The sequence below is a fragment of the Petaurus breviceps genome, unplaced genomic scaffold (genome assembly GCF_028583685.1).
Source record: "Petaurus breviceps papuanus isolate PSGF00001 unplaced genomic scaffold, PetGlider_PUasm1.0 186, whole genome shotgun sequence".
NCBI classification, from domain to species: Eukaryota; Metazoa; Chordata; class Mammalia; order Diprotodontia; family Petauridae; genus Petaurus; species Petaurus breviceps.
In genome coordinates, this window is record NW_027185798.1 from 45,223,486 (window position 1) to 45,250,675 (window position 27,190).

Here is a 27,190-nt window from a genome sequence, read left to right on the forward strand (position 1 = left end):
TCTTCTTCTTCTTCTTCTTCTTCTTCTTCTTCTTCTTCTTCTTCTTCTTCTTCTTCTTCTTCTTCTTCTTCTTCTTCTTCTTCTTCTTCTTCTTCTTCTTTGTGTTGTTGGTGGTAGCAGTAGCAAAAGAGTGGAGTTAGTGTGTTGGCCACTCACAGAGTCAAAAGACTCCAAATCAAATCTCTTCTCTGTCACATACATAATATCTGTGTGACCCTGAGCAAGACACATTTCATAACCTCTTAGTTCCCTAGGCAATTCTCTATGTTGCAGGGAAATGTGTTGACCTGCATTTCCCTCATTTGGGGAGTTCCCTATAAACTAAAAAATTCATTTTATATCACCTTTATATCATTCTATATCAAGAGGCAATAGATACTGCCACCACCCTGAGACAATAGTTTGCTGGTCAATCTCCCTGCCTCAAACATCTCCATTTCATCCTTTCCTCAGTTTTCAAGATGGATCTTCCCAAAGGGAAGGTGTGACCATGTCACCCCTCTTATTAAATACACTCCACTGGCACCCTATCACCTCTAGGGTCAAATATAAAATCTCTTGACTTTCAAAGCTCTTCATAACCTGATTCCCTAATACCTTTCAGTCTTTTCCCCCCTTTCTTCCCACCACGTACTCTCTGATGCAGTGACACTGGCCTCCTGGCTGATTCTTGCACAAGACTCTCCATCTCCAGACTCTGGGTATTTTCACTGGCTGCCCTCCATACCTGGAATTCTTTTCCTCATCTCTGCCACCTGACTTCTCTCACCTCCTCCAAGTCCCAGCTAAAACCTTACTATCTGCACCCAATCCCCTTAATGCTAGTCCCTCTGTTGATTATCTCCAATTTATCATAAAAATGTATATATGTGTGTGTGTATAATCTGTATCTATATATCTCATTTGTATACAGCTGTTTGTATGTTTTTCCCTCATTAGACTGTGAGGTTCTTGGGATCAGGGACTGTTTTTTGCCCTTCTTTGTATGATCAACACAGTGCCTTGAACATAGTAGGTGCTGAATAAATGCTTGTTAACTTGATTAGTGGATTTGGGGTCAGGAGACTTCACTTTGAGTCTGACTCTGACTAGCTGTTTGACCTTGGGCAGTCCATCTTTGAACCTCAGTTTCCCTGTCTGTAAAATGGAGGTCATAATACATGCACTCCCTACTATCATGAGGAGAGTGCTCTATAAACCTCAGAGGGCCGTGTGAATATAAATTATAACAATTTATAATTATATTTAACAATTATTATATTATAATTATATATTATATAATTTTATAATATTATATTGTAATAAATATTATATTATAACAATTTATAATTATATTTATATAATTTATAATTATAATAATTAAAACAATAATGTTTTCTGGTTGGGAGGCAGTCTGCCATAGTGGATAGTCCTGGTTCTGAAGCCAGAGGACTGAGTTCAAATGCTGCCTCTGATGCTTACTACCTGTGTGACTTTGGACAAGTTATTTCACTTTCTTGGGTCTCAGTTTCCTCATTTGTAAAAAAGAGGGGGTTGGACTAGATACCTCAGAGACCTGCTTTGGATCTATACGTTTTTGTTTTTTTTAACCTACAGGGCTGGGAGCACAAGACTTTAAAAATACCTTCTCATTCAGCAGCCGGGCTGGGGCTCAGGCTGTCCTGGAATACACAGGAAAACAAAGCAAAGACTGCTTGTTTCCTAAGTTTCTAGCCTGCCCTTGCCCTTGAGCCCTTGCCCATTTCTGTTGTCACCACAGCTTGGTGCTTCTCTGGTGTTCAGCCAGGAGACCCTGTGGGATCCAGGGAACCTGTAGGGATGGCGCCTTCCTGATTCCTAGGTCTTCCCCACAGATTCACCAAGATGCTCTCCACGTTCAAGAACCGACAAACCTTCATTTCCTCGGTCATAGTCTTCTTGAGGAAACACAGCTTTGATGGCCTTGACCTTTTCTTCCAGTACCCCACATTTCGGGGCAGTCCCAAAGAGGATCGTGGCCGATTCACCTCCTTGATTCAAGTAAATTAGTCACTCTCTGGGGGTTAGAAGGGAGAGGGAGACTCTGGCACAGGAGAAGAAGCTCCCTGAGGGGAGACTCCTGAGCCAGCACCATCTTTCCCATACTAGCGGAGGTGGGAATGGTGGGTTTTCTGGCAACAAATAAAATACTATAAACACTCAAGATGCTTGGGGATGGGGGTGGGGGGCTGCTGGGCAGGAGTCCTTATGACTTTTCCCTCTGGCCCCTTCACTACTACTTTCTCTCTCCTCCCCTGTCTACCTCCATTTGCCTTTCTCTCTGACACTGGCTCACTAACTATTGCCTCTTTTCTCTCTCTCTTTGTCTCTCTGTCTCTCCTTTCCTTGTCTCTTTTCTTCTGCCTTGCTTCTCTCCATCTACCTCCTTCTCTCTACCTACCCCCCTTGCCTCACCTCTCTTTACCTTCCTCCCTCTGTTTGTCTCTCTGTCACCCCTCTCTAGGAACTTCTGGTTGCCTTCAGTAATGAGGCCCAGGACACAGAGCAAAGTAGGCTGCTGATCACTGCAGCTGTGTCTGGTGACTACAACATCATCAACCATGCCTATGATGTGTCAACCATTGCAAGGTGAGGAAACAGTGACCCTGGCTGGAGCCAGGGTATTGGAATGGCAGGGGAGGGCTGTTACCTGAACGTAGGCAAGGCAGAAAAGCTTCCAGCTTGCCCTAGTATGAGTGTGTGTAGAGTTGAGGAGGAAAAGATTTATTGTCTACATAGCCAAGACTTTTCCAGTGAGAAGACATGGAGTTCATCTTGAAATGCATCATAATCACTACTATAATTCAAGTCTTGGACTGGACTCTACACAAAAAACATCAGATAGACTTGATTCCTGCCTTCTGGCAGCATGCAATCCAAGATGTGTACTCTGGCACAAATGGATGATGGGCCAAAAATGTAAAATAAAAAAAAAAAAAGCATTGGGTACTTATACCAGTTACCCAATAAGAGGAGTGTGTTTCAGGATGGAGAGTAATGGGAGAAAAGCAGGAGCTCTATGTGCAGGCACCCATTAGTCCAGGAAGACTTCATAGAAGACGGGGAATTCTAAGGCTGATAGAATGATGGGGAGAAAAAGTATGGCAGATACCTCACATGCACTGCCATGGATTGGGAGAAAGCAGCAAAGGTAGAAAGCAAAGGAATAACTTTGGGATAAAAAATTCTGTCTTTTTTTTAGAATGTGAGCTGACTGGCTAAATCTTAATGTTCTTTTATAACTTTCCTTTCCAGGCTTCTGGACTACATCAGTGTCTTGACTTATGATTTCCATGGAAGTTGGGAAATGGTCACTGGGCACAACAGCCCCTTGTATGGAATGAATAAGGAGACAAATAAAGTAGACTACTTAAATTGTGTAAGAAGGTGGACATGGGCTAGTTCATACTTCTATGACATGGGGGCCCCCACTAACAAAGAGTGAGTAGCAATCTGTTCTCACCTCTGCAGGAAGTTGCCATGAAGATATGGAAAAAGAAGGGAGCTCCCCCGGAGAAGCTCATCATGGGGTTTCCTGCCTATGGACGTACCTTTGACATCCTGAGCTCCAACCATGGAGTGGGGGCTCCTGCTTTTGGGCCATCATCCCCTGGGAATTACACTCAGGAATCTGGGTTTTTGGCTTACTATGAGGTAATTGGGGTAAAACTTCCATAGAGGGCAAGGGATACCTTTGGGAGAGTCCTACTTGCTGGGTATTTCTGTTGAGTGTGTGTGCCTTGGGAAAGAAGTTGAGGTGATGGAGGTCTGAGACCTTGGGAATGCTGGGGATAATCCCAACGTGTGTATTGGAGGTAGGAGTGGGGATGATTTATTCTGCCCTGTGATCAGGGGGATGAGGGGAGGAAATAGAAATAGGTGCTTCTAAATTCATCCTTTCTTATCTCACAGAGTAGAGATGATCAGAAAGGACAGGCTTTGTAAACCTTAAAGTGCTATATAAATGGGATCTGTGGTTATCACTGTTGGCTAACTACCTGGTTAAGCTCTGCCTTCTGGGGAGAATGGATAGTCCTAAAGACCTTCCTTCTTCTTCCTCCCCTCCACTCCCAAACACACGCCCTTGATGAGTGTCCTTCACTCTACCATACTCATGCCACACATACCCGGCTAGGCTTCACCTCTCGGGGAGGGTAGATGGCCCCATAGACCTTCTCTTCCTCTGTACCCTTCTCCTCTGCTCATATCCTTCATTCACATACCCTACTTTTATATGTGCTCTGCTGACAGATCTGTACCTTCCTCAAGAAAGCCACAATAAAATGGATTAAGGAGCAAAAAGTCTCCTATGCCTACACGAAGAATGACTGGGTTGGCTATGATGATGTCAGCAGCTTTATTTACAAAGTAAGGACCTGACTCTTCCTTCTTCTCAAGTTTCCAGGGGCTCCAATTCTTGGTGACACATAACTGGGCCCAATGTGCTCCATATTCCAACTTCCACTTAAAATCCAATTCTAAGAGTGGTGTGTGTGTGTGTGTGTGTGTGTGTGTGTGTGTGTGTGTGTGTGTGTGTGTGTGTGTGGGAGTGTTACAGTTTTGGGGGAAGTAAACAGCTGTTTTTATCATGGTATTTGGTGTGGGTGTACCAGAAAAGCCCCTGCTCTCACCTTTTGACATGATACTGATGGCTAACCTCTCCTCCCCTCAATTCAAGTTTCATTCCCTTGGATTAAGGTATTGCTCCTGGGCAAAAGACATTGCAAATACCTGTGGCATAGCATATAAAGCCATTATTCATCATGTGCACCTTAGCGTGAATTGACAGATCTGATCCTTTCCCAAGCTAGATAGGTGGGAGAGCAAGTTTGACAGCAGTAAGGGAATAGAGAAAGAGGTCAGAATATAGGGAACCAACCAACTGTGGAACCCTGACAGCTAGGAGGCTGCCTGATGGGAAGAGAAGGAGGAGAGTACCTAATACTTGAAGCTGGGAGGGCATGAAAGATAGACTTTTCAGACTTCATGCTTTCACACAAGCCTGGCTTTAGGCTAAGAAGGAGTTAAGAAAAAGGATTGTCTCCTTCCTCTAGTTTCAAGGAACATTTTTGCACTGTGGCCATCCATCCAGTGATCTTTGCACACTGGGATGAGTGATGGGCTGGCCACATGACAAACACAGGACTCCTCAGAACAATGGAAGAGTCTTTGTTCAGCGATTCATGAAAGCATCTGTGCTGTAGGCTGGCCTGCTCAGAATGCAGTCACTCAGTCTTTGATACTCTTTATGGGTTGCTGCTTACCTGCCTCCAGTCTCTAGCCTCTTTTTCTGCCTTCCATCTCAGCACAAATACATCAATGTCTTTCTCTGTAATAAAGGGAAGTGTACTGTGTGCCTGTAGCTAAGCAGGCAGAGGGCCAGGAGCAAAGAGGGAGGCATGCAAATGGAGTTTTCGAGAAATAATGAATATGCCAGTTTGTCTGCATCAGAGGGCTGGCATGGGAGAGTAGCATTTGAAATGAAGTTCTGGGGCTATGTTATGGAAGGTTTAAATGCTGGGCTTTAACCTCTAGGCAGTGAGGAAGTCATGAAAGGTTTTTGAGCAACTGCTCTCCTCCCCACCTAGCCCTGGCAGAGGGTCAGATCTGCTAATTCATGCTAGGTAACATGTACTTAACACAAATCTGGCAATCCTTCTTAAATGCCTTTCCCTCATTGTGCTGAATGGACCCTGTATGATCAAACACTATGCCAGCTGAGTTTGAAGCTGAGAGCCCAAGGACACGTATGCCCCAGGTCAACTGCATGCCACAAAGAGACATTGGAGTGGATATTGTAAAAGACTGTCAAATTAACCTTCTTAAAAATCTTTTTGCACACCTTCTCCCCTTGCTGCTAACAATGATTATAGCTAGTATTTTTTTTTTTTTAAAGCAATCGGGGTTAAGTAACTTGCTCAAGGTTACATGGCCAGTTATTTCTGGGTGTGGTGCTGAGTATCTGAGCCCGGATTTGATCCAGGTCATCCCGACACTGGGGCCAGTGCTCTTACTCGCTGAGCCACCTGGCCGCCCCTAAGCAATTGGGGTTATGTAACTTGCTCAAGGTTACACAGCCAGGTGTTTCTGGGTGGGTGCTAAGTGTCTGAGCCCGGGATTCGATCTCCAGGTCTTCTCAACACTGGAGCCTGTGCTCTTACTCGCTGTGCTACCTGGCCGCCCCGATTATAGCTATTATTTAGGTAGAACTTATAAGGTTTGCAAAGTACATTACACATTTTATCTCATTTAGTCCTCACAACCACCCTATGTGATAGGTGCTGTTATTGTTCCCATTTTACAGATGAGAAAACTGAGGGCAGAGAGATATTATGTGATTGTTCAGGGTCCCACAGCTGGGATGTATCTGAATCAAGATTTGAACTCAGGTCTTCCTTACTCTAGGTTCAACATTCTTTCCCTTGTGCCACCTAGCTTATTCCTGACTGTTTTTAGGATCAAGTCTAAACTCTTAAAGTTTGGTAGTTTCTATGAAACTGGAAAGGCTTAAAATATAATCCTGGCAACAGAGTGTTGTTGAGTCTGCTGTCTGAGGATCAGCCAGGGTAACTACACAGAGACCTTTCCCTGGCAGGTTGTTCCCTAGATGATGTGTGTTTCATGGTTACCCATGAAACCAAGAAAAATGCAAGCTGGCCCTCAGTCCCATGAGTCTCTTCCTCTTCCTTTTTCTCCTTTTCATTCTCCTCCTCCTCCTCCCTCTGATTCTTCATCTCTTTCTCTTCTTCCTCCTCTTCTTTCTCCATCTTCTTTTCCTTCACCCTCTCCTCCTCCCTTCTTCTCTTCCTCCTTCTCCTCCCCCTCCTTTTCTTCATCATCCTCCCACTCCTCCTCCTCCCCTTCTTCCTCCTCCTCTTCTCCTTTCTAAGAATTATGTAGGGATTTACCTTCAGGTGCTATACATATGAGACTTTTGACTAATGAGAAGATCCCACTGCCCTATTTATAGGCTGTTTATTAATATTTTTAGCAAAAAAAAAACTGATTTAGTATAGCAATACACAGCTGTGGAGGCTCTCGTTCAACAAGAAGTCCCTCATGCCTACGGTAAGATCAAAAGAGTCCTTAATTAATGCAACAGCAGAGCTAGAATTCAATTCAATGACCCTCCTATTATTCATGCTAAGGGAAGCATAAACTGAGGTGATATAAGTCTGCCAAAAGTGTTTGCCACTATCACTAACCAATCAACCAACAAGAGTTCATTAAATGCCTACTATGTGCCTTGCACTGTGCTGGGTTCTAGGGATCCAAACACAAAGAATGAAATGATCCCCATGAGAGATGTTTTACACAAGGTCCAAATGGAAGAGGACTTTTCTCTACAGGGTCATGATCATGTACTTCAGATGCTCCCATCTGTGCACAATAGTGTTTTGATTGCACCGAGCCCCAGGAAATTATAGGGTGTCTTCAGCAAGATTCATGAATGCTCCAGTGAAATCAGCCCAGTTATCCATTCAGGATATACTAGAGAAAAACTCCCCTTATTTGGACTCTGACCTTTCCATCGGTGCATCCATCGGTAGTTATCTCTGGGATGGGCTGGTGACAGTGCAGTTTACAGTGGTGAATGGTGACCTGGATCAGGAATGAAGTAGGAAGAAGAGAATAAGCTGGGGTGAATCTGGAGATTGGCACAGTGCAATTTAGCAACAACCAACTTCTCCCTGAAGCAAAGACTCATCTATTTTGAGGGAGGAGATAAAGATTTACAGGCTGGTTGACTAGAAGAATGATATTACCATTAAAAGGAGGGAGGTGGAAATCTGAGGCTTGGTTTCAGAAATATGGAGTTTTAGGTGGGACATTCAGGTGGAGATGTCTAGGACACAGGAGGAGGTAGAGGACTGAAACTCAGAAGAGAGTTGAGGACAGAAGAAAAGTTAAGAGTCATCCCCATAGAGGTCATAGCTGAAGCTATGAAGAGAGGGAGAAAATGGAGAGTGAGAAAAGCAAAGGGTTTTTCAGAGACAAAAGTTTCCTAGTGTAGAAGGGACCTTGATGATCACAGAATCTCCATAGATGGAGAGTTGGGCCAGACCTCAGAGGACATCTAGTTCAACCCTCTCATTGTACAAAGCAGGAAATGGATGTCTATAAAGGTTAAGTGACTCACCCAAGATAACACAGATAGTGATTGGTAGAACTGGGATTCAAACCTAGTTTGACTCCAAATCCAGTAGGTTTTTTCCCCACTATGTCATCCTGTACCAAATTAACTTACCAACCAGGGAAGTGAAGCCCAGAGAGGTTAATTTGTCCAAATCTTATTGCTAATTAATAAGGAATAGAGAAGTTCTTCTGACTCTAGTATTTAATTTTGTACTGGACCTGTGATTTCATGGGTGTAAGAAGTCCCCTCTATCAAAATACAGAGGTACCCTTGCATCTCAAAGAGTCATGGGATTTATTCAGGACCACACAAACAATATGTGGGTCACAGGTGGGACCTGAACCAGTCTTCCTTCAGAGGCTGGCTCTCCATTTGTTATGCCAAGTTGGCTTTCACTTGAGTATTTAAGAAAATTACATGGAGCCAGTGAGGGAGAAGGGAGAGAGGACTGTGTGAGTGTGTGTGTGTGTGTGTGTGTGTGTGTGTGTGTGTGTGTGTGAGTTTAGAATACTTTATAAAACAATCCTTAAACGACTGAGATAGGGAAGGAAACTTTGACTTATCCTTATCCCATAGGAGTGGAAGAGGAAAGATTTTCGTAAGTACTGTATTTGCCTTCAAGGTCATATTCACTCTTCTGGTATGCCACAAGGGGAGAAGTGGACTCCCTGGCTGCTCTCTTACTTTCCCCAGGGGTTGGCTGTCTCCCAAACAGCCTGGAGGCTCCCAAAGATCAGAAACGGTGTTTCCTTCTTCCTTTCTCTCCCCCACAGCACCTAAACTGCGCAGTGCTCACAACAGTAAGCCGGCTAACATTCACTTACTTTCACAGGCTTGGTTCATAAAGGACGAAAACTATGGGGGAGCCATGGTGTGGTCCTTGGATTTAGATGACTTTAGTGGCTCCTTTTGTGGTCAGGGGCCCTTTCCCCTTGTGAAGACATTAAAGGACACCCTCCTGGCTACCAACAGTAAGTAAAATGTCATCTAGCAGCAAGGGAATCTGGACCTAGGTGGGCCTTTCCTGTTCAGGTCCTAAGGCTCAGGAACCCCAGGCCTGTTGACCCAAGTTTTGCAGCAGACATGCAATGGGACCTGCATTTGCTCTGATATGTTTGGCTGGAGTGGGGGGTTAGGGGAGGGAGTTCAATCATCTCATTTTATAGATGAGGCCCAGAAGGGTGAAGCACTTGCCAATTCATATGGTTAGTGGGAGGGCTGGGATTAGAATCTAGGCCTTTTGGACCTCAGACTATGGCATTTTCCACTCTGACTTGAGGCCTCATTTGTCCAGTGCCCTGTCCAGTACGACTACTCAGGAGGTATCTGTTCTGGGCTCAGAAGTTTCACCTGGAATGCTTTGCGTAAAGGCCCAATTTACTCATGAGGACAAAATGAGTCTTGTTGAGGGTATGATCAGAATGGCCATAGCCATGGGTTAAGCACAAAGGGTAGAAGTTCAGCTGGACAGTTGGGAGCTTTTAAAAGTGGGATGATGCCTTCTGAGTCATTCACAGCTCGGTTAGAGGTGTACTTAAATGCCCCTAGGGCGGGAGGATAAGGACTGGGAATGGGAAGGCTGAGTCCTTATAGGCTAAGAAATGCAGTTCTAAGTCTGCTTGGTGAGAGCTTTGGGAAGGGGGACAGTCAGAAATGGGATTCCAGCCATCTCTTTATGCTCTTATTCTAGAACCATTCTTAATTCTTCCAGTTTCAGAGAGCTTTCAGCCCCCTCTTGATGTTTCCACCTTGACTCCTGAAGGGACTACTCCTCAGCAAGAAATTCAGGTACCTCTTAATATCACCTCCTACACTTTGGAGGAGAACCCAAATCCTACCTTTGGTTCCAACAGTCCGGATGCACTCAGGGTCAACTTCTTTATTTCCCAGTTGCTGCAAACGACTTCCTCAGCTCCTAGAAATACTACCATTTCACCTGTTGGTAACAGCCCTCCCCAGACCACCCCCACCTTGGAAGCAACTACCCAGGTTCCTGATAATCCTACCACTCTCCCTGTCAATGAGAGTAGTTCCCCTGTTGACTCCACTGTTTCTTTTAACAATTTTCCCACCTTCACACCATTACCTCCAACCACAAACCAGAATACTTCTCTGTAAATGAAGAAGAGGAAGCCTTGGTACCTGGGCCTGACTGGAACTGCTTGTGTTTGATGAGTCCCCCTTGTTAGAGCAGAGACATGAAGCATCTGAGCCCATCCTTTTGTTTTTAAAATCAATAAAGCATGGTACAAGAATCCCCTCTGTCACCCTATTGTCACAACATAATAACAGCAACATTTACACAGTGCTGTTGGGAGGGAAATTTTACAAAAGAGTAAACTGAGGCAGTTCTTTAAGCAAAACAACATTTACTAACAGGGGCACGCTACCTGTCAGTAAGAGGTCAATGGCTCACCTCTGTTTATGCCAAAAACAGTTCTCCATTTATAGATTTTGGGGAGTACAGAACAAAGAACAGAACAGGGTAGGTGACATCATGAAATTGGGTCACAACATGATTGGTTACAAAGCTGAGGCAAAGAGAACAAGGTGATTTGCCGGAAGTGTAATGATGGGGGCTAGCAATGACACCCCTCCTCCTCTCATGAGGCTAAGAAATGCTCATTGTTTCAGTTCATCTGCAAGGTTTAGAGATGATGGACCAGACCCTTCTGGACCACAAAGTAAACTTCCTTGAAGGATTGCTCAATGGTATAAAGATACTAGACCTGACTCCCTTGTGTTTACACACATCCTCCAAGGTCAATTAAATTTCTTGAGGCAAGACAAGATGGGTAATTAGAGGACATCTGGGTTTTTAAATGTAATCCATCACAGACTGAATCTGTGAACTAGGTTTAGAGACAAAGAGCCATAGCTTAAATAATTACAAGACAAAAGCAGTTACAGGACAAAATCAATCACTTGTAAACAGAATCGATAAGAAAATGAGACAAGAATCAACCTTAATCTTCTCAGTTCCCCCCTTTGCTCACACACACGTACACACAAACATAGATCATAGATCACCTCTCTATAGCTAATCCTTTCTCTTTAACATAGTCATTACCAATAGTAAGGTGCACTAACACAAATTTCTCCAGTGGAAGTTTAAAACAGACTTTAACACAGTAACTAATGCAAGGTTGAAAAAGAATAACAAGGCTGATTCATCATAACATGAGCCATGGTAAGAATACCTAAGAACCAGGGACTGAATTCAGAAAGATTAACATGTCTCAAGGCAACTAAAAAAAAAAAAAACAAAACTCAGTCAACAAAATACAGTGAAGCGAAAGCCAAAATAATACAATAATGAACTAACACCAAGTCTCCTAGTATCCCAGGAACCCACTCCCAATGTCCATTTTATCAGCACATTTTAACTTGGATCCCAGATATCCCACACAGTTGTCTGTTCTCTGGTGACACCTTTTCTTGGACATTCTGGAATAAATCTCATTCTTAGGACATCTCTGAAAGGGCTCCTCTAGAAGAGAGTGGTTTCTCTGATTCCATATCACTTGCAGATTCTTAGAAGTTCTTGCTATAATCTTTTATAAAACATCCCAAAACACTTTAGCTTCTTAAATTCTACTTCTCCAGTAATTCATTCATGTGGTGAAAATGAGCTGAAACCCTGTGGTTCTGATCTTATAAACAATATAGCTATGTGAGGAATATTATTCACTTAAAACTTCAGAGAATTTCAATTCTTAAATATCCCTTGCTATTTCTATCTTTTTCTAAAGTCTGTGCCTCAAATAAACACTGCCAATATAGCAAGCTGAAGAATCTTAAAAAAAAAAATCTACGAGGTGGGGCAGCTAGGTGGTGAAATGAATAGATGACCAACCCTGAAGTTCAAATCCTGGTCTTAGAAACTTAACACTTACTAGCTGTGTGATCTTGGGCAAGTCATTTAATCTCAATTGCTCTGCCTTCTCCCCTCCAAAAAAAAAAAAAAAAAGAAAAAAAAATCTACAAGGATCTGACTTGAAAATGATTCCTTTTGGTTACAGATTTAATATTTACCGAAGTAGACATATAATCTAGGACTAAGAGTGATTGCCTAAATTGGCATTGATTCCATTATTATTTAACTCCTGTAATGAAGTTAGCAATTTGCTACACTGATATATTTAAGAAATTCAAATACCAACTAAGAAATCAAAAGCTAAATATTTTATAATACCATAGAAAGCAGGACTCTTATAACCTTTAAAATTGTATATATTTAGTTGCTTTCTCAAAAATTTTACTTAATTTTTTACTTTATACTTTTTTTTTGCTTTTTTTTTTGGAGGGGGGAAGGTAGGACAATTGAGGTTAAGTGACTTGCCCAAGGTCACAGGGCTAGTAAGTGTTAAGTGTCTGAGGCTGGATTTGAACTCAGGTTCTCCTGGCTCCAGGGCCTCTGCTCTATTCACTGTGCCACCTAGCCACCCTTTATACTTTTTTAGAACTCCAAATTTTTACCTTTTAGATTCAATTAATTCCAATTCAGTTATTTCCAATTTAATTTCAATTCCCCCCTTAGAAGGAGTAGAGACTGATAAGGATCTAATCCTTACCTAAAAACATAAATAGATGCTCTCTATTACACAAATTAAATTACTCAAAAGTTGCTAATTTTACTCAAATGGTAATAAAAGACACACAAATAAATACTAAGAAGTGATTAATTTAAAATTGTATACAAAGATATTATATACCAAATGAATTGTCTTAGAGTTAAACATGTCTGTACTTGGGACATGTTCTACAGACAGGATGTTTTTTATTTTAACGTGAACTAATTAAGAACTCTATATTTTGGTTCCATATACCTTTGCAACATTGCTTAGTTATTCCCATATGAATTTGAGATCCTATCTTGTGCATATAGGGGTATATGTATGTATGTATGTATGTATGTGTGTATGTATGTATGTGTATGTATGTATGTGTGTATGTATGTGTATGTATGTGTGTGTATGTGTGTATGTGTGTGTATGTATGTGTGTGTATGTGTGTATGTATGTGCGTGTGTATGTGTGTGTATGTATGTATGTACATGTGTGTATGTATGTATGTGTGTGTATGTATGTATGTGTGTGTGTATAAACAGGTATATGACAAGGCCAAATACTCATCTACATAGTTGCTTAGAGTAAAGAAATGGCAATAATCTAGATTAAAAACAATAGAAGATACTAAGGTATTGAAACAAGATCCATTAGATAAAAGATTAGATAAAAGATGATCTTGCCCTAGTTATAGAGATTTGCTATGAAGGGAAGAAGCAGATTGGAATTACAGCAGCATCAATACTGGTCTTTCAGGCCAGAGCCTAAGGACACAGAATGACTCAATATATGTATAATAAGATAAAACATACTTAGTTCCATTTAATTCTTGGCAAGAACACTAGAGGCAGTCAAGTGTATGACAGGATACCATAGCCAGGCTCAGAATTAAGCAGGTGGGGAGAATTCTTGGGTGGGAAACTGAGTCAGGAGGGGTTTACCTTAGTTTTCTCAAGGTTACCCTCCCAACATTTTCCCCAGGGATAGATACACCCTCTCTCCCATTGAACTGTTGGAATTTTTCTTGAAGTGGTGAAAGGATCTAAAATCTAAATCTAGATGTACAAATCTAAAAACAAAATTCAACAAGAAAAATCCCAATCCCAAAAGACTACACCTCAAACAGCAAAATTCCACTAATCACAGCGGGGTTGGGCGCAACTGTTATCATATTCTCAAGTTGTTGCAATAAGTTAACTAACAAATGAAAATTTATCAGACTTTCTAAAAAAAGTCATACCAAAGATTCCTTAACATTAATTTCTTTTATTATTCCCCTTTCTCAAAAATAGCTTAAAACTTGTCCTACTGGAAAAAGTCATTAGTAGAATTTAACAAAGCAATTATATTATGTAAATTCACATAGATAGTGAGTATATGATAATTTATTCAAAAAGGATCTTTCAGAAAAAGCTGACATCAATTTGCAGACTAACAGTCATCTTTTAAGGTATTGTACATTAGCCCCTTGGAACAAAATAAAATCTTTAACACTCAGATCTGTTAAGACTAATTAGGTTAAAGATGTAAATCCAGTACAGACCATTGCAGATATGAGTAAATAATTTTCATAATCACAAATCAGCAAGCAAATAACTTCTTGAAAAAATTCCCACTTATTCAAGGAGTGTTTGTAATAGAGAGAGATCCTATTCCCTAAATAAACCAATTTAGTAATCCTTTCACAGGGCTGATAAGCTTTATATGACTTCATTCGGTCAGAACTTGGCAGACTTACACTTGAGAAAAATTTTTCTTACAAGATCTTTTTCCTACTCCTCCCCCCCCAAAAATAAACAATTATTATTTTCCCTTTTAAAAATATGCCCAATTAAATGCTTGATAGGTCTTATACAATAACCCCTAATAACTTAATTTGATAGTATACAAATAAAAAAGAATTAAAATCCTTAATGAAATAAAATTACCGTTCTCTCAACATAATTTCTTTTTTTTTTTTTAAGCAATGAGGGTTAAATAACTTGCTCAAGGTTACATGGCCAGTTATTTCTGGGTGTGGTGCTAAGTATCTGAGCCCGGTCATCCCGACACTGGAGCTAGTGCTCTTACTCGCTGAGCCACCTGGCTGCCCATAAGCAATTGGGGTTAAGTAACTTACTCAAGGTTACACAGCCAGGTATTTCTGGGTGGGTGTAGCAGCAAGCACCCCAGCGTTCCCAGGGTGGCTGTTAGCAATAGGTTCTTGGATCTGCTTTGTTAAAGGAAAGCAACTCAAAATGGGTTAACAAGCTTACTTTAATCAGTCAGACATACATCGTTTACCTTGTTCAGGGGAAAAAGGTCAGCACCCCAAACTTCAAAATATACAGACAGAATTATCAAGACATTAACAGATCAAGCAGACAGCTTTCCAAACTGTCCAACCATTACATCCATACCCAGTCAACATCTGGGTTTTTCAAAGCCGGGGGGGCTCTGGACAACGGCTTTTCAGAATACAGATCAAATCACAGAACACTTCTCAAAGTGAGCCCCCAAAACAAAGCTACACATCAGGGCTTATATAGCCTTCTCCTGGCTCAGAAAATGTAACAACCTTATTGACTCACTGGCCAATCAAGAAATATTCACTGAAAAACAAGCCTCCCACCCAAGGCTTCAGGTGCACTTTAGCCTAGGGGCAGGGAAGATCTTCCAAATTTGTATTCCCATTACAGTGGATAATAAGTGTCTGAGCCCGGATTCGATCCAAACATCATTTCTTATATAATGGTTTCCCAGAATTTACAATACAAGAAAATATAGAAACATGATAACAATAGTTACAATATTATGAATTTAAAACATAAAACAAAACTCTATACTAATCAGCTGATATATAGTCAAAGGCATTTCCAAATTATCCTTACATAGAAAATTATTCATTCTACTACAAATGGATTTTAAATCCACCATCCTCATAGCTTGGAAAATGTATTGGTACAAAACACATTTCATTGAAGACCCAATTAGCAAAAAGATAATATATAAATAGGTCAAGTGAGATCACATAAGAGAAATGAATCTCATAGTAAAATTACTAGGAGATTATCTTTCTATAACTATATATCTACATATCTTTACTGGTTTAACTTTACAACTATTATTGTTGGGTCAATTCAAACATGCAGGGTTTAACATTATAAACTATTGTTGCTAAAATTCCTTACTGTATTTAGAGGGCTGGTGAGATCTTAGAATTCTTCATTTCACAAATAAGGACATTTAAAAGAGATTCCTGCCATGTCAAATTCACAGTAAAAAAATATTATAATTATGCATTGTAACCCTAATGAACAGTTTTGAACAATTTGCACCATCCTTTTAACAATTAAATCTATAACCCGCAGGAATACAGACTTAAAAATAATTTACCACTTTAACAACATTGCTAATACAACAAATTATCAAAGCAGTATAGGCACTATCCTTATACACATTACAAAATTAAAACAAACTAAACCTGAGGGAACTTGTTTTAAGATCACATAATTAACAAAGTTCCTAATCTATGCATTATCCCAACACTTTGTCTTAAAGTCAAATAGTAGTATAAAATCTGACTTATCATGATTGTCCTGTTAGAAGAGACACATTTCACTTAAAAGGAGATGAAAATAAAATAGATCACACCTAAATCTATTTTCCAAATGGTAGCATACAGAATCTCAAGGTTATAATTTCAATTATTTAGTATTATATTTTTACAAGGGCCATTTATTCCAATCATTTCATATTATGGGGTTCACTATTTCTAATAATTAGGTTTTAATCTGCCCCAATTATTCCATTAAAAGTACATTTTAATTTAATTCAGATCTGACAATGTTTAAAATCTCAGAAAGATAATTTTAGAATGGATTGTTTCTTTTTTATTACATTATTTATTTTTAGTTTTCAACATTCACTTTCGTAAGTTTTAAATTTTCTCCCCCTCCCTCCCCAAGACAGCTTGCAATCCGAAATGGTCTTTACTCAATACATTCCTATTAAACACATTTTCACATTAGTCATGTTGCATAGAAGAACTATAACAAATGGAAAAAACCATGAGAAAAAAGACATAATAAAACAAAACAAAAAAGAAACTAGTCTGCTTTGTCTTCATTCTGACTCCATAGTTCTTCCTCTGGATGTAACTGGCTGGCATTTTCCATCATGTGTCCTTTGGAATTCTTTTCAGTCCTTGCATTGCTGAGAAGGGCTAAGTCTATCAAAATCAGTCCCGGCACACTGTGGCTGTTCCTGTGTACAATGTTCTGGCTCTGCTCCTCCTCCTCATTTTATATAAATCTTTCCAAGTTTCTCTGAAGTCTGCCTAGAACAGATTGTTCTTAAACAAAAACAGTGACTTATTAAAGACTTTTATTCTCAAGGTGCCATATTGACTATAAATATACCTATGATAATTAAATTATTGAATTATGACCAATCAGTTACAATTCTGTTATTCCTTGAGAAATGAAAGCACCTCATCCTTCCTTCCATTATCCAGAAGGAAAGACAATTTGGTATAATTCTCACAATTTTAGTCCTAATTTTGACCGTTAGTTTTAAAATATCCATTTAGATGATTTTTAGTAATTATAAAAATATTTAGACAGATTAAAAACCTGATCTATTTAAATAATAATTAAGTTTTCTTATATCATTCACAGGTACAACACAAAGCATTTATCTAAATAAAATTTTACTTTCATTTCAAATTGCTTTCATAAATAATCTCTTTTTGTAGGCAAGAAGAAAAACAGCTTTCAAAAATTCAAATGCGTAATTTATTATAAAAATGGGCAGGAGTCATAATTTACAGCAAAATTTCCAATTTCAAAACACACACCAATTCAAAACCTATTTCTAAATTGATTTCTGCTTCACTTCGATTTGTAAAACTTCCATAAAACATTTACCTCATTTACACATTTTTTTTCTCTTTTTTATCAATCAGGAAAGAATTAATATTTAAAATGTGAGCTGCAGTTTATTTTTTTCCCTTCATTTTGAGACTTCACTGAAAACCTTTCAAGCAAGCTGCTCCCTAATCAGGAAAATGACTTTTTTCTCTTAGCTATAAAACAATAAATCTGTCATCTTGAGTGATTTCTCTTAAAATGCATTCTAAAGAATGTTAAACCAAAGTTTACTAGAATATTTCAGCATTTGTAAAAAAAAAATCATTCCCATATTTTGGAGATTCATAACAGAGAATTTACATTTCAATCACAAACTCAATTTCTAATTAATTTATGATATCATCAATTTCTATAGTCTGAGGGAAAAGATTTCCTTATTTCTTATCTGTCTTTCCCATTGCACTCCCAGAACTCCACTGGAAGTTAGGAATTGTAAAGAGGAGGGGCTTGTTCTGAAGGGACAGACAGGTCACATACAGGCACTGCTGCAGATACACAGACACAGACAGCTGTGAGAGATAGTGGTCCCAATATTTCATACTGATGAGGTACTAGTTACCTGCCTTCTGAATAACCACCTCTCCTGATAATTACCTCCTCCACTCAAAAAAAGTCTTCTGCTGATTCAATTTAACTAAATGCCACCGACAATCTTACATATTGCTTTATTCATTTTGGTCATTGGAGACTGTGCTATCTCAAACGCAAAAATTTGGAATCAATTTAAAATTTGTCTTCCTTCAAATCACCAAATCGTGACCATTTAAAGCCCCAGGTCCCACTAAATTCTGAAAGACACTGTAACACATTTGGAGCTACAGGAAACCCCACAAGCTCCCAGAAATAGGAGCTACAAAGACTACTGTAGGTTCAAGTTATTTATCTATTTCTCATCTAACTTTGAGAAATCTTCCCTAGTAAAATTCATTCTATTAGAGGCCCATATTGTGGAGAACAGACCAGGGTTTTTATCTTTTTATCTCTGTCTCTCTCTATAGCCAATTATTTCCACATCTTATGTTTGAAACCTCTAATACAAATAAAACATACAGCAAACTATATTATCATAAATAGCACTCCAAATAGACAGACAAAAAGCTGTAATTTCCCCCCACAAAGATGCTCACCTTGGAGTCAGAACTGTGGAATTTAAGATGGAGAGAAGAGTCAGATTTCCACCTACAGTCTTCAAGAAGAAATTCTCCTTTTCAGGCACAAAAGTCTCACTGGGGAGTACTCAAGAAGAAAGAGATTCTTCAGGAGGCTTGAGGGGGGCCAGACCCACTACCTCTATTCTACCACTGCTGCAATAAACTTTCATGAGTGAAATTTAACAAGTGGGTAAACTGAGGCAATTATCTAAGCAAGATAAAATTTATTGACTGGGGCATGCTGTTTGTCAACAAAGGGGTCAATAGTTCTCCTCCCTTTATGCCAAAGACCCTGAGCCAAAGGACAATTCCCCTTTTGTAGGTTTTGGGGAGTACAGAACAAAGAACAAACAGGTAGGTGACATCATGGGGTTGGTTGGGATCAACACGATTGGTTACAGAGCCGAAGCACTGGGAGCTACATGACTGGTTGGTAGTTTCCTAATGGGGATTAGCAGTGACCTCCCTTATTCTCTCATGAGGCTAAGAAGTGCTCATTATTTGTATGTAGCGGCAAGAGAACAGACCAGACACCAGCTTCCTTGGAGGGTGGCTTGGTGGTGTAAAGATACCAGGCCCAACCCCCCGTGTCCACATGCATCCTCCAGGTCAATTAAATTCCTTGAGACAAGACTAGATCAGAAATCAGGAGAGCTGAATTTTTAAGTGTACTCTATGACAAGCCAGCTGAATCTCTGGAGAACCATGACAAGAAGTTATAGGACAAAATCCTATAACTTGTAAAGAGGATCAATAAGAAAATGATACAGAAACAATTTTCATGTTATCAGTGCTTACTATGTGCCAGGCACTGTGCTAAGTTGTTTATTATTATTAATTATTAACATAAATGATTAAATATACCATCAAAAGATCATTCATATTAATAAGTTATTATTATACCATTTGATTATTATGCTATTTATAACAACCCTCAGAGGTAGGTGCTGTTATTATCCTCATTTTTCAGATGGGAAGACTGAGGTAAGCAAGTTAAGGATCTTGCCCAAAGTCACACACCTAGTAAGTGTCAGAGGCCAGATTTGAACTCAGGTCTTCTCCAATCCAGGTACTCTTCTCTGCTCCTACCCAGGGAAATGCTCAAAAACCTTCAATGGCTCACAATTTTTTTCTAGAATAAAACTGTAACTTCTCACTTTGGTATTTAACTTTCTTTGCAATGTGGCTCTAGTTTTCCTTTCTAGTTTATTATACAGGACTATTCCACAAAACTCTATGTTCCTTCCAAGCCGGCCTACTTCCTTGACCCCAGATTCCACAATCCATGCCTTTGCATGGGCCATCCCCTCTGTCTGGGATGCACTCTCTCCTTGTCTCTGCTTCTTAGAATCCTGTTTCCTTCTAGGCTCAAGAGTCACCTGCGATTGGAAGTTTTACTTATTACTCCTTGTTAATGCTATTTCCTTCCTCCTCAAATTATTATGCAGGAATAAAACTGTTCACATGTATCCCCACCATTAGAATTCAAGTTTCCTGAGGCCAGAGATTTTTTTTTGTCAATTTGTTTTCCCTCCTTGCCCAAAGTAGGGACTAAATAAATGCTTATTGGACTGCATCTGAATGAACTTAGCTCTCCCTTTGCTTTGCTACTTTCCACAATGTAGTTCTCCCCCAAGTTATGATGGCAGGGGCAGCCAGCCATGGGCTTTCTGATGCTTAGCTGTGGGCTGCTGTCTACAATTCAACTCTCCTGCAGTAGATGGTGCTTGTCCCTTTTCTCTAACCAGGCCTGTATGGAACAAGATTACGAGAGTGTTATTTTCCTTAGGTCAAATAAAAAACCTTCCTCTTAGTCTTAATATAACCTATAACCCAACACCCCAAGTTCTGAGCTTAAATGGTCTGGAACAATTGATAAAAATGTTAAATAGCACAGGACGCAGCACTGATCACTTCACTGGAGACCTCCCTCCTGCCATGTTGGTATTGGACCATAAACAACTATTCTCTGAGTCTAATCATCCAACTAGGTCTGAATCCATTTGATTATTATATCAGTTATATCACCTCTCTGTCTTCTCCACAAGACTATTATAAACTACTTTGCCAAAAGCATTGTTAAAATCTAGATAAACTTTATCCATAGCATTTTCCCCAGGTATAAATTTAGTAATTCTGTTGGGAAAAAAAAAGGAAATGAAATTAATTTGGCATGATCTATTCTGGATGAAGCCATGCTTACTCTTTATAATTTATAGCTGCCATCCGTCTCTCAACTATATTATCACTTTTAATGAGTTTTTATTAATGTCTTCTATTTCTTACATCATTAAGGTTATCTCAAGTTATCTCCCTGTCCCTCTCCCAGAGACCTAGCCTATATAACCAATAGTATTTTAAAATTTCTACAACCCTTCCAACATTGATTATTGTTATTTTTTGGTAATTTTTGTCAATTTACAGGGTGTGAGGTAAAACTTTAGGGGTTGTTTTGATTTATGTCTCTATTATTATTAGTGATTTGGAGCATTTTTTCACGTAGCTGTGAATACTTTGCAGTTTTTTTTTTGAGAACTATATCCTTGGACCACTTATCTATACACATGTGCTTTATTATATACATGACTAAATATATATTTATATACATACATTATATATGTATATGTGTGTATATCTATCTAATATATTTGGACATGAAACCCTTCTCAGAGAAATTTGATATAAAAATTATATCCCATTTGACCACTTCCTTTCTAGGTACATTAATTTTATATCTGCAGAAGCCTTTTAGTTTCAATTAATCAAAGTTATCTATTTTGCCTTTTGTAATTGTCTCTGTCTCTTGCTTGGTTAAGAATATATCTCCTGCCCATAGCTATGAGTTGGATACAATCTGCTTCTCTTCTATTTTTTAATAGTCTGATCTTTAATATTAAGATCATTTATCTATTTAGAATGCATTGCGGAATGTGGCATAAGGTGCATAAGGTGTTGATCTATTCCTAGTTTCTTCCAGATTACTTTCAAGTTTTCCCAGCAGTTTTTATCAAATAGGGAGCTTTTTCCTAGATACCTTATGTTTTCCACATCATCAAAAGCTGTGTTGAGTTGTTTCCGAATTTCCTTTTGTATAGTCTGTTTCATTGTTCTCTCTGTTCTTTAACCAAAACCAGATGGTTTTTGAACTGATGATTATTTTATGAAATTATGAAATGGGGATAGAAATGCCTGATTCTTTGGGTACTAGCCAGGAAAGATCATGATGGCAGCAGGAAATGGGGTTGTAATTGCACTTTAAAAACCACAGAATGTGGGGACAAACAGTACAGAAAGTATATAGAAAAGTGGTGAAAGGGGCACAGAGGGAGATGTTGTGGGGACAGGGGATGAGATGGTGAAGGAAGGCAGGTGGCATGAGAAAGACAATGGGGAGCAGGAGAGACAAAGGGTATCACTCATCTAACCATGGATTAGAGTTGGGAGGCTAGTCTGCATAGACCAATGGAGATGGAAGATCTCTTGGGGAGGGCAAGAGTCTGAGGTCTCATTTTTATAAGGTTTTGAAGGGAACAGACCAATTCTTATGTGTGACACCTTGGAGTCTGTTAATTAGCATATCCAAATTATTTCAAAGTTGTCAGTAAAACTTTAATGTGTCCACATGATCTCAAAATTATCAGCATCAGATGGTCTGTTGGTCTTACTGTGGAGGTTTGAAATTTGTCAGGTATTTACATATCACAGAACCAAAAGGCCTTGACAGCAGAACCTAGATAGCTTCTCCCAATTCAGCACATACTATCAGTATATGAATTTAGGTTAACATCTGATAAATTTTGCAAATTATGCTCCTTTAATCTGTGGAATGGTTTGTATGTGACTTACAAGTTCCCCTTTGCAATCTTACTTCATGCTGTTACCCTTTATACTTGCTACATATAAGCTTATCTACTATACTGACCAAGAATGGGAGGATGGTCAAGAAGACCAGAACAAGATGTAATTTTAACATAATTTTTGATTACTGCTTTATAATATAATTTGAGTTCTGGAAGTGCTGCTCCCACTTCACCACAAATTTTCATAATTTTCCTTGATATTCTAGATCTTTTGTTTCTCCAAATGAAATTTGTTATTATTTTATCAAGTTCTATAAAGTATTCCCTTGGTAATTTGATTGGTATAGCACTAAAAGTGTAAATTAATTTGGGTAGTATTGCCATTTTTATTATATTGGCACAGCCTAGCCAGGAGCACTGATTATCCCTCCAGCTGTTTAAGTTGTTCTTTATTGCTTTAAGGAGAGTGTTGTAATTGAATCTAAACAAGTCTTTTGTGTGCTTTGGTAGATTGATCCCCAAATATTTTATGTATTTCATCTTTATTTGGAGTGAGATTTCCTTTCTATTATTGCTTTTTGGTTTTTGTTATTATTATTAGAAATGCTGTTGACTTTTGAGGGTTTTGGGTTTTTTTTGGTAGTTTGTATCTTTGCTGAAGCCATTGTCTCAATTAGTATCTTTGCTGATTCTCTAGGATTTTCAAACTACAGCATTATGTCATTAGCAAATAGGGACAGTATTTTCTCCTCTTTATCAATCTTCATGCCTTCGTTCTTTCTTTTGTCTTGTTTCTGTTCCTAGAATTTCCAGAACTACATCAAATAATAGTGGGGAGAGTGAGCATCCTTCTTTCATTCTTGTATTTGTTGGGAAAAGTTCTAGGATATCCCCATTTCATATTTGTTTATGTTTTTAAATAGATGATTTTTGTGATATTAAAAAAGTTACTCTGTGCATATACTGTATAGGGTTCTTAAAAGTTTTCTATTTTTCTTTTTCTATACTTTTTTCTATTTGTTAATGAAAATTTGTGGGGACACAATTTTACTCCCTGAAGACTGCTTTGGCTGAATCACAGACATTTTGATATACTGCTTCATCACTATAATTTTATTTTACATAATTATTGTTTCTATGATTTTTAAAAAATTCACTCATTTAGGTTTTGGGTCTGTTGTTCCTGAACCAATTACTATTTTTATTGTGGTCTGTAAAGCATCTGTTAAGTATTTCTGCCTCTTTACATCTGTTTATTGTAACTCTGCCCTACATGGTCAATTTTCATAAAAACTTTATGTGGTGCTAAGAAATATGTATATTTTTTTGCAATATCAGAAGATACTGTAAGTCTCTTAGCTTGAGTTTTGCTAGTAATATGCTCAGCTCCATATTTTGTTTGCTTATCTTTCTACTTGACTCGAAGTCTTTTTCCACTATTGTATTTATTGTCTATGTCTTCTTGTAGCTCAGATAATATTTCCTTTATGAAATTGGATAAGACATTTTGAGCATATGTTTATTATTGATATTAGTTTATTGTCTGTGGTACTTTTTTTGTTCAATATTTTTGTTCCTTTTAGTTTTTAATGTAGTTTGCTTGTTTATTCCTTTTTATTTTTTAAATATTTGTTTTTGCTTTGTCAGATAGCATGCTTGCAAATTCTGCTTTTTTGGATTCACTTGATGAATGGTACATCTTCCCCCCATCCCCTTAATTTTATTTTGTGTAGATCTTTTTCATCTTTTGGGAAATCCCAAGCTACTGGGCTGGCCTGGAGACTGAATCTAAGATAAGCTCTGGGCATTTAGGCACTGGTAGCCTAGCTCAAAGTCCTGGGTACTGAGTCTAAACTCCTCACTCTTCTGGAAGACCCTCTCCCCACAATCCCTGTATATACACACCTTGGCTTTGACAAGGGACTGAACCTGTGTTCAGCTCTGAGTGTCCTCATACTCTTGGATTTGCTCAGGGCTTTGGATCTGTGATTTTGGGTCAATTCTGTTCCATAATTTCTTCCCTGGTCACTTGCTTATCATGTGAATTTGTGATTCTGGGCTTGAAAGATGATGCATTGTAGTTTCTTCTACATCTCAACCACTTCTTGGTCTGGTGTTCTTAGAGCATTGTTGGAGTACTTGTGAGAAGGAACTCTGTCATCTTGGCTAGTCTTCCATACTACCTATTCTTTCTCTGGAGTCTTTGAAATATGCTTTCCCAAATTTCCAGCTCATTCCAAACCTTTCCTGGATTTTCTTTCCTTCTCGATCACAAACTCAAGGTTGGAATGTTCACTCCAACCCCACCCCCAATCCCGCACCCCCAAGGTTCATTTCTACTACAGTGACCAGTTCCTTTTGTTAGTGAGAATTAGGGACAGAATAAAATTTCCCCTTGTTATTTCCCCTATGCATTTTGAAAGATGAAATACTCCCTAAAGAAAGATGAGAAGTTATTAGCTGCTCTGCTTTTGGCAGAGAAAGAGATTATGAGCAGAAATATAGATAACTGAAGTACTCCATTACTACTCTATCAAACCTCTATACCAGGTTAGTAATCTGTTTACCCAACTCCTCATCTGTTCCCTCTTTCTGTCTAGGTGGCCTATAATATATTCTAATGACAAAATCACTTCCGTCTCCTTTCTTTGACCTTCACCCACATACTCTGACATACCTCTCCCAATCTGGCTCTTGGATTTCTCTCATGTGAATATGCCTTCCTAATATACAATGCAAACTCCTCTTGTCCTCCCTGATTTCCCTGTCTTTTTTTTTTTTTTAAATAAGATATATCTATCAGAACCATAGTCCAGTCATGGGTATCAGTGATACCTAGGAAGTCAAATTTGTTGGGACCTTCAGATCTTTCTTTGTTGCATAAACTTTGGGCATTTGTTAAGGCATAGATTTTACTTAGGGATCCTTTTTTTTTTTTTACATTTTCTCTTCTATATGTTTTGGTATGTATTAACTCTTCCTTCTCCTCTTCTTCCTCCTCTTCCCTCCTCCTTCTCCCTCTTTAGACCCCAGACTCTACACTGAGAATATACAGACAGAGAGCAAGAAAAGGCAGCCAAGACCAGTTCAGTATAATCCTTAGGAAAATATAAGTCCTTTGGAATCAAATGACAAGCTTCTCTTTCCTTCTGTTGAATTTGGTAGCACTCACTCCAACCAGGGTGGCACAGGTGCCATTTTCCTCTTTTTGCCAAGTGTTATTTACCATTAATATCAACTCCTGATTGTTTAATTTCATTATCAAAGCTATTACTTGCTTTGTAAACTAAACTACAGAGTGGAAATGAAAGGCCTTAATAGCAGCCATTAGGAAAAGCACACAGAATTAATGGATATGAAGGGGCACAGGAATGAATGGAGGTAAATAGACCATGTGTCCAGAGACCAGGAGTTGATGGAGGGCCCTGGACTATAAGAGAGCACCACTTTGACCTCACTCTTTGCAACGAGTCTAGAGTGTCCTCTTTTCAGTGGGTGACTGAAAAGCAGCACTTGTCCTGGTTTGTCTGCAGCTCTCAGAGGGCATTGTCAGGTATGTATTGGGATCCCGTTGCAGATTTCCTTATTCTTTGTGCAAGGGCCGACTCAGGAGGGTGGAGGTGGGAATATACTCTGCTGTGATGGGGAAAGGGAGCCAGGAGAATGATTCATGAGCGTCCCTATAAAACTCGGTGGGCAGGATGTTTGGACAAATAACTCAGTTATTTGGGGGAAGGAGAAGCGGTATTCTCTCAGCCGTTCCACCAACCTGAGACGTTTACAGAAGAGTAAACCAAGCCCGGCGGATGCGTGCTTAGCCCTTCGGGGCAGGGACCTGGCGTGCTCGGGCTTTTTACTTTTGTGTGTAGCCTCAGGGCTTAGCACGGTGCTCCGCACAGCTGAAAGCCCAAATGCACCGAGGTACATTCACAGAAGGGTAAACCGAGGCTCAGGGGCCGCTTTTACCAGTCTTTCTCTGCTCACAGCTAAGCGCCGCACCTGGCGCAGATAAAGGTCTGCGGAGTGAGTGACGGAAGGAGGGGACGGAGGATGCGGTCAGTGCTCATTGGCCCCTCGGTGCCCGGGGCTGTGCACGCGTGAGAGCAGGGTCTCTGCAGGGGAGCGCGGCGCCCGGGGACCCCCGCCTCGGACCCGCCGGGCCGAGCGTTTTTACCTCTTTCCCATGGATTCCGTGACTCACTCCTGACTCCCCAGGAGTTTGTGCTTTTAAAAAGTTTTTTTAAACTTTTGTTTTTTCATCACCAACATTTCCCAGGACGTCTCTCCCCTCCCTCCCCCCGAGAGAGCCGGGCTCCGCATTGATTATCTTCCGTTAAAAACAAACCACGTAGCAGAAAAGCTGCCCCAGCGGAGCCCCGGGCGGGGCGCTGCGGGCGGAGGCATCCTGCGGGCAGCTCCGTCCCGTCCTGCAGGGGGCAACCTCAGCCAGGTGTGTCTTTGCAGGCTTTCTACTTCAGGCAAATCGGCATCGGCGCTCCCGCCAGGACTTCTGGTCCTCTTTGACACCGGCTCCTCCAACCTGTGGGTGCCCTCCACCGACTGCCAGACCCAGGCCCGCAGTGAGTGCCCGCCATCCCGGGGGGGG

At 39.8% G+C, this 27,190-nt stretch overlaps 1 protein-coding gene across 1 annotated transcript in view; it reads left to right on the plus strand.

Moving 5' to 3' along the window:
* The window catches only part of LOC138162167 (chitinase-3-like protein 2), a 13,604-nt gene extending 3,331 nt beyond the window's left edge, over positions 1 to 10,273 (plus strand). Inside the window, exons 5-11 of the mRNA XM_069089230.1 lie at positions 1,854 to 2,019; positions 2,483 to 2,607; positions 3,274 to 3,397; positions 3,490 to 3,672; positions 4,270 to 4,386; positions 8,988 to 9,126; positions 9,846 to 10,273. Of these exons, the coding sequence (XP_068945331.1) occupies positions 1,854 to 2,019; positions 2,483 to 2,607; positions 3,274 to 3,397; positions 3,490 to 3,672; positions 4,270 to 4,386; positions 8,988 to 9,126; positions 9,846 to 10,273 (1,282 nt within the window). The remainder of the gene's footprint in view (positions 1 to 1,853; positions 2,020 to 2,482; positions 2,608 to 3,273; positions 3,398 to 3,489; positions 3,673 to 4,269; positions 4,387 to 8,987; positions 9,127 to 9,845) is intronic.
* Positions 10,274 to 27,190: the final 16,917 nt, after the last annotated feature.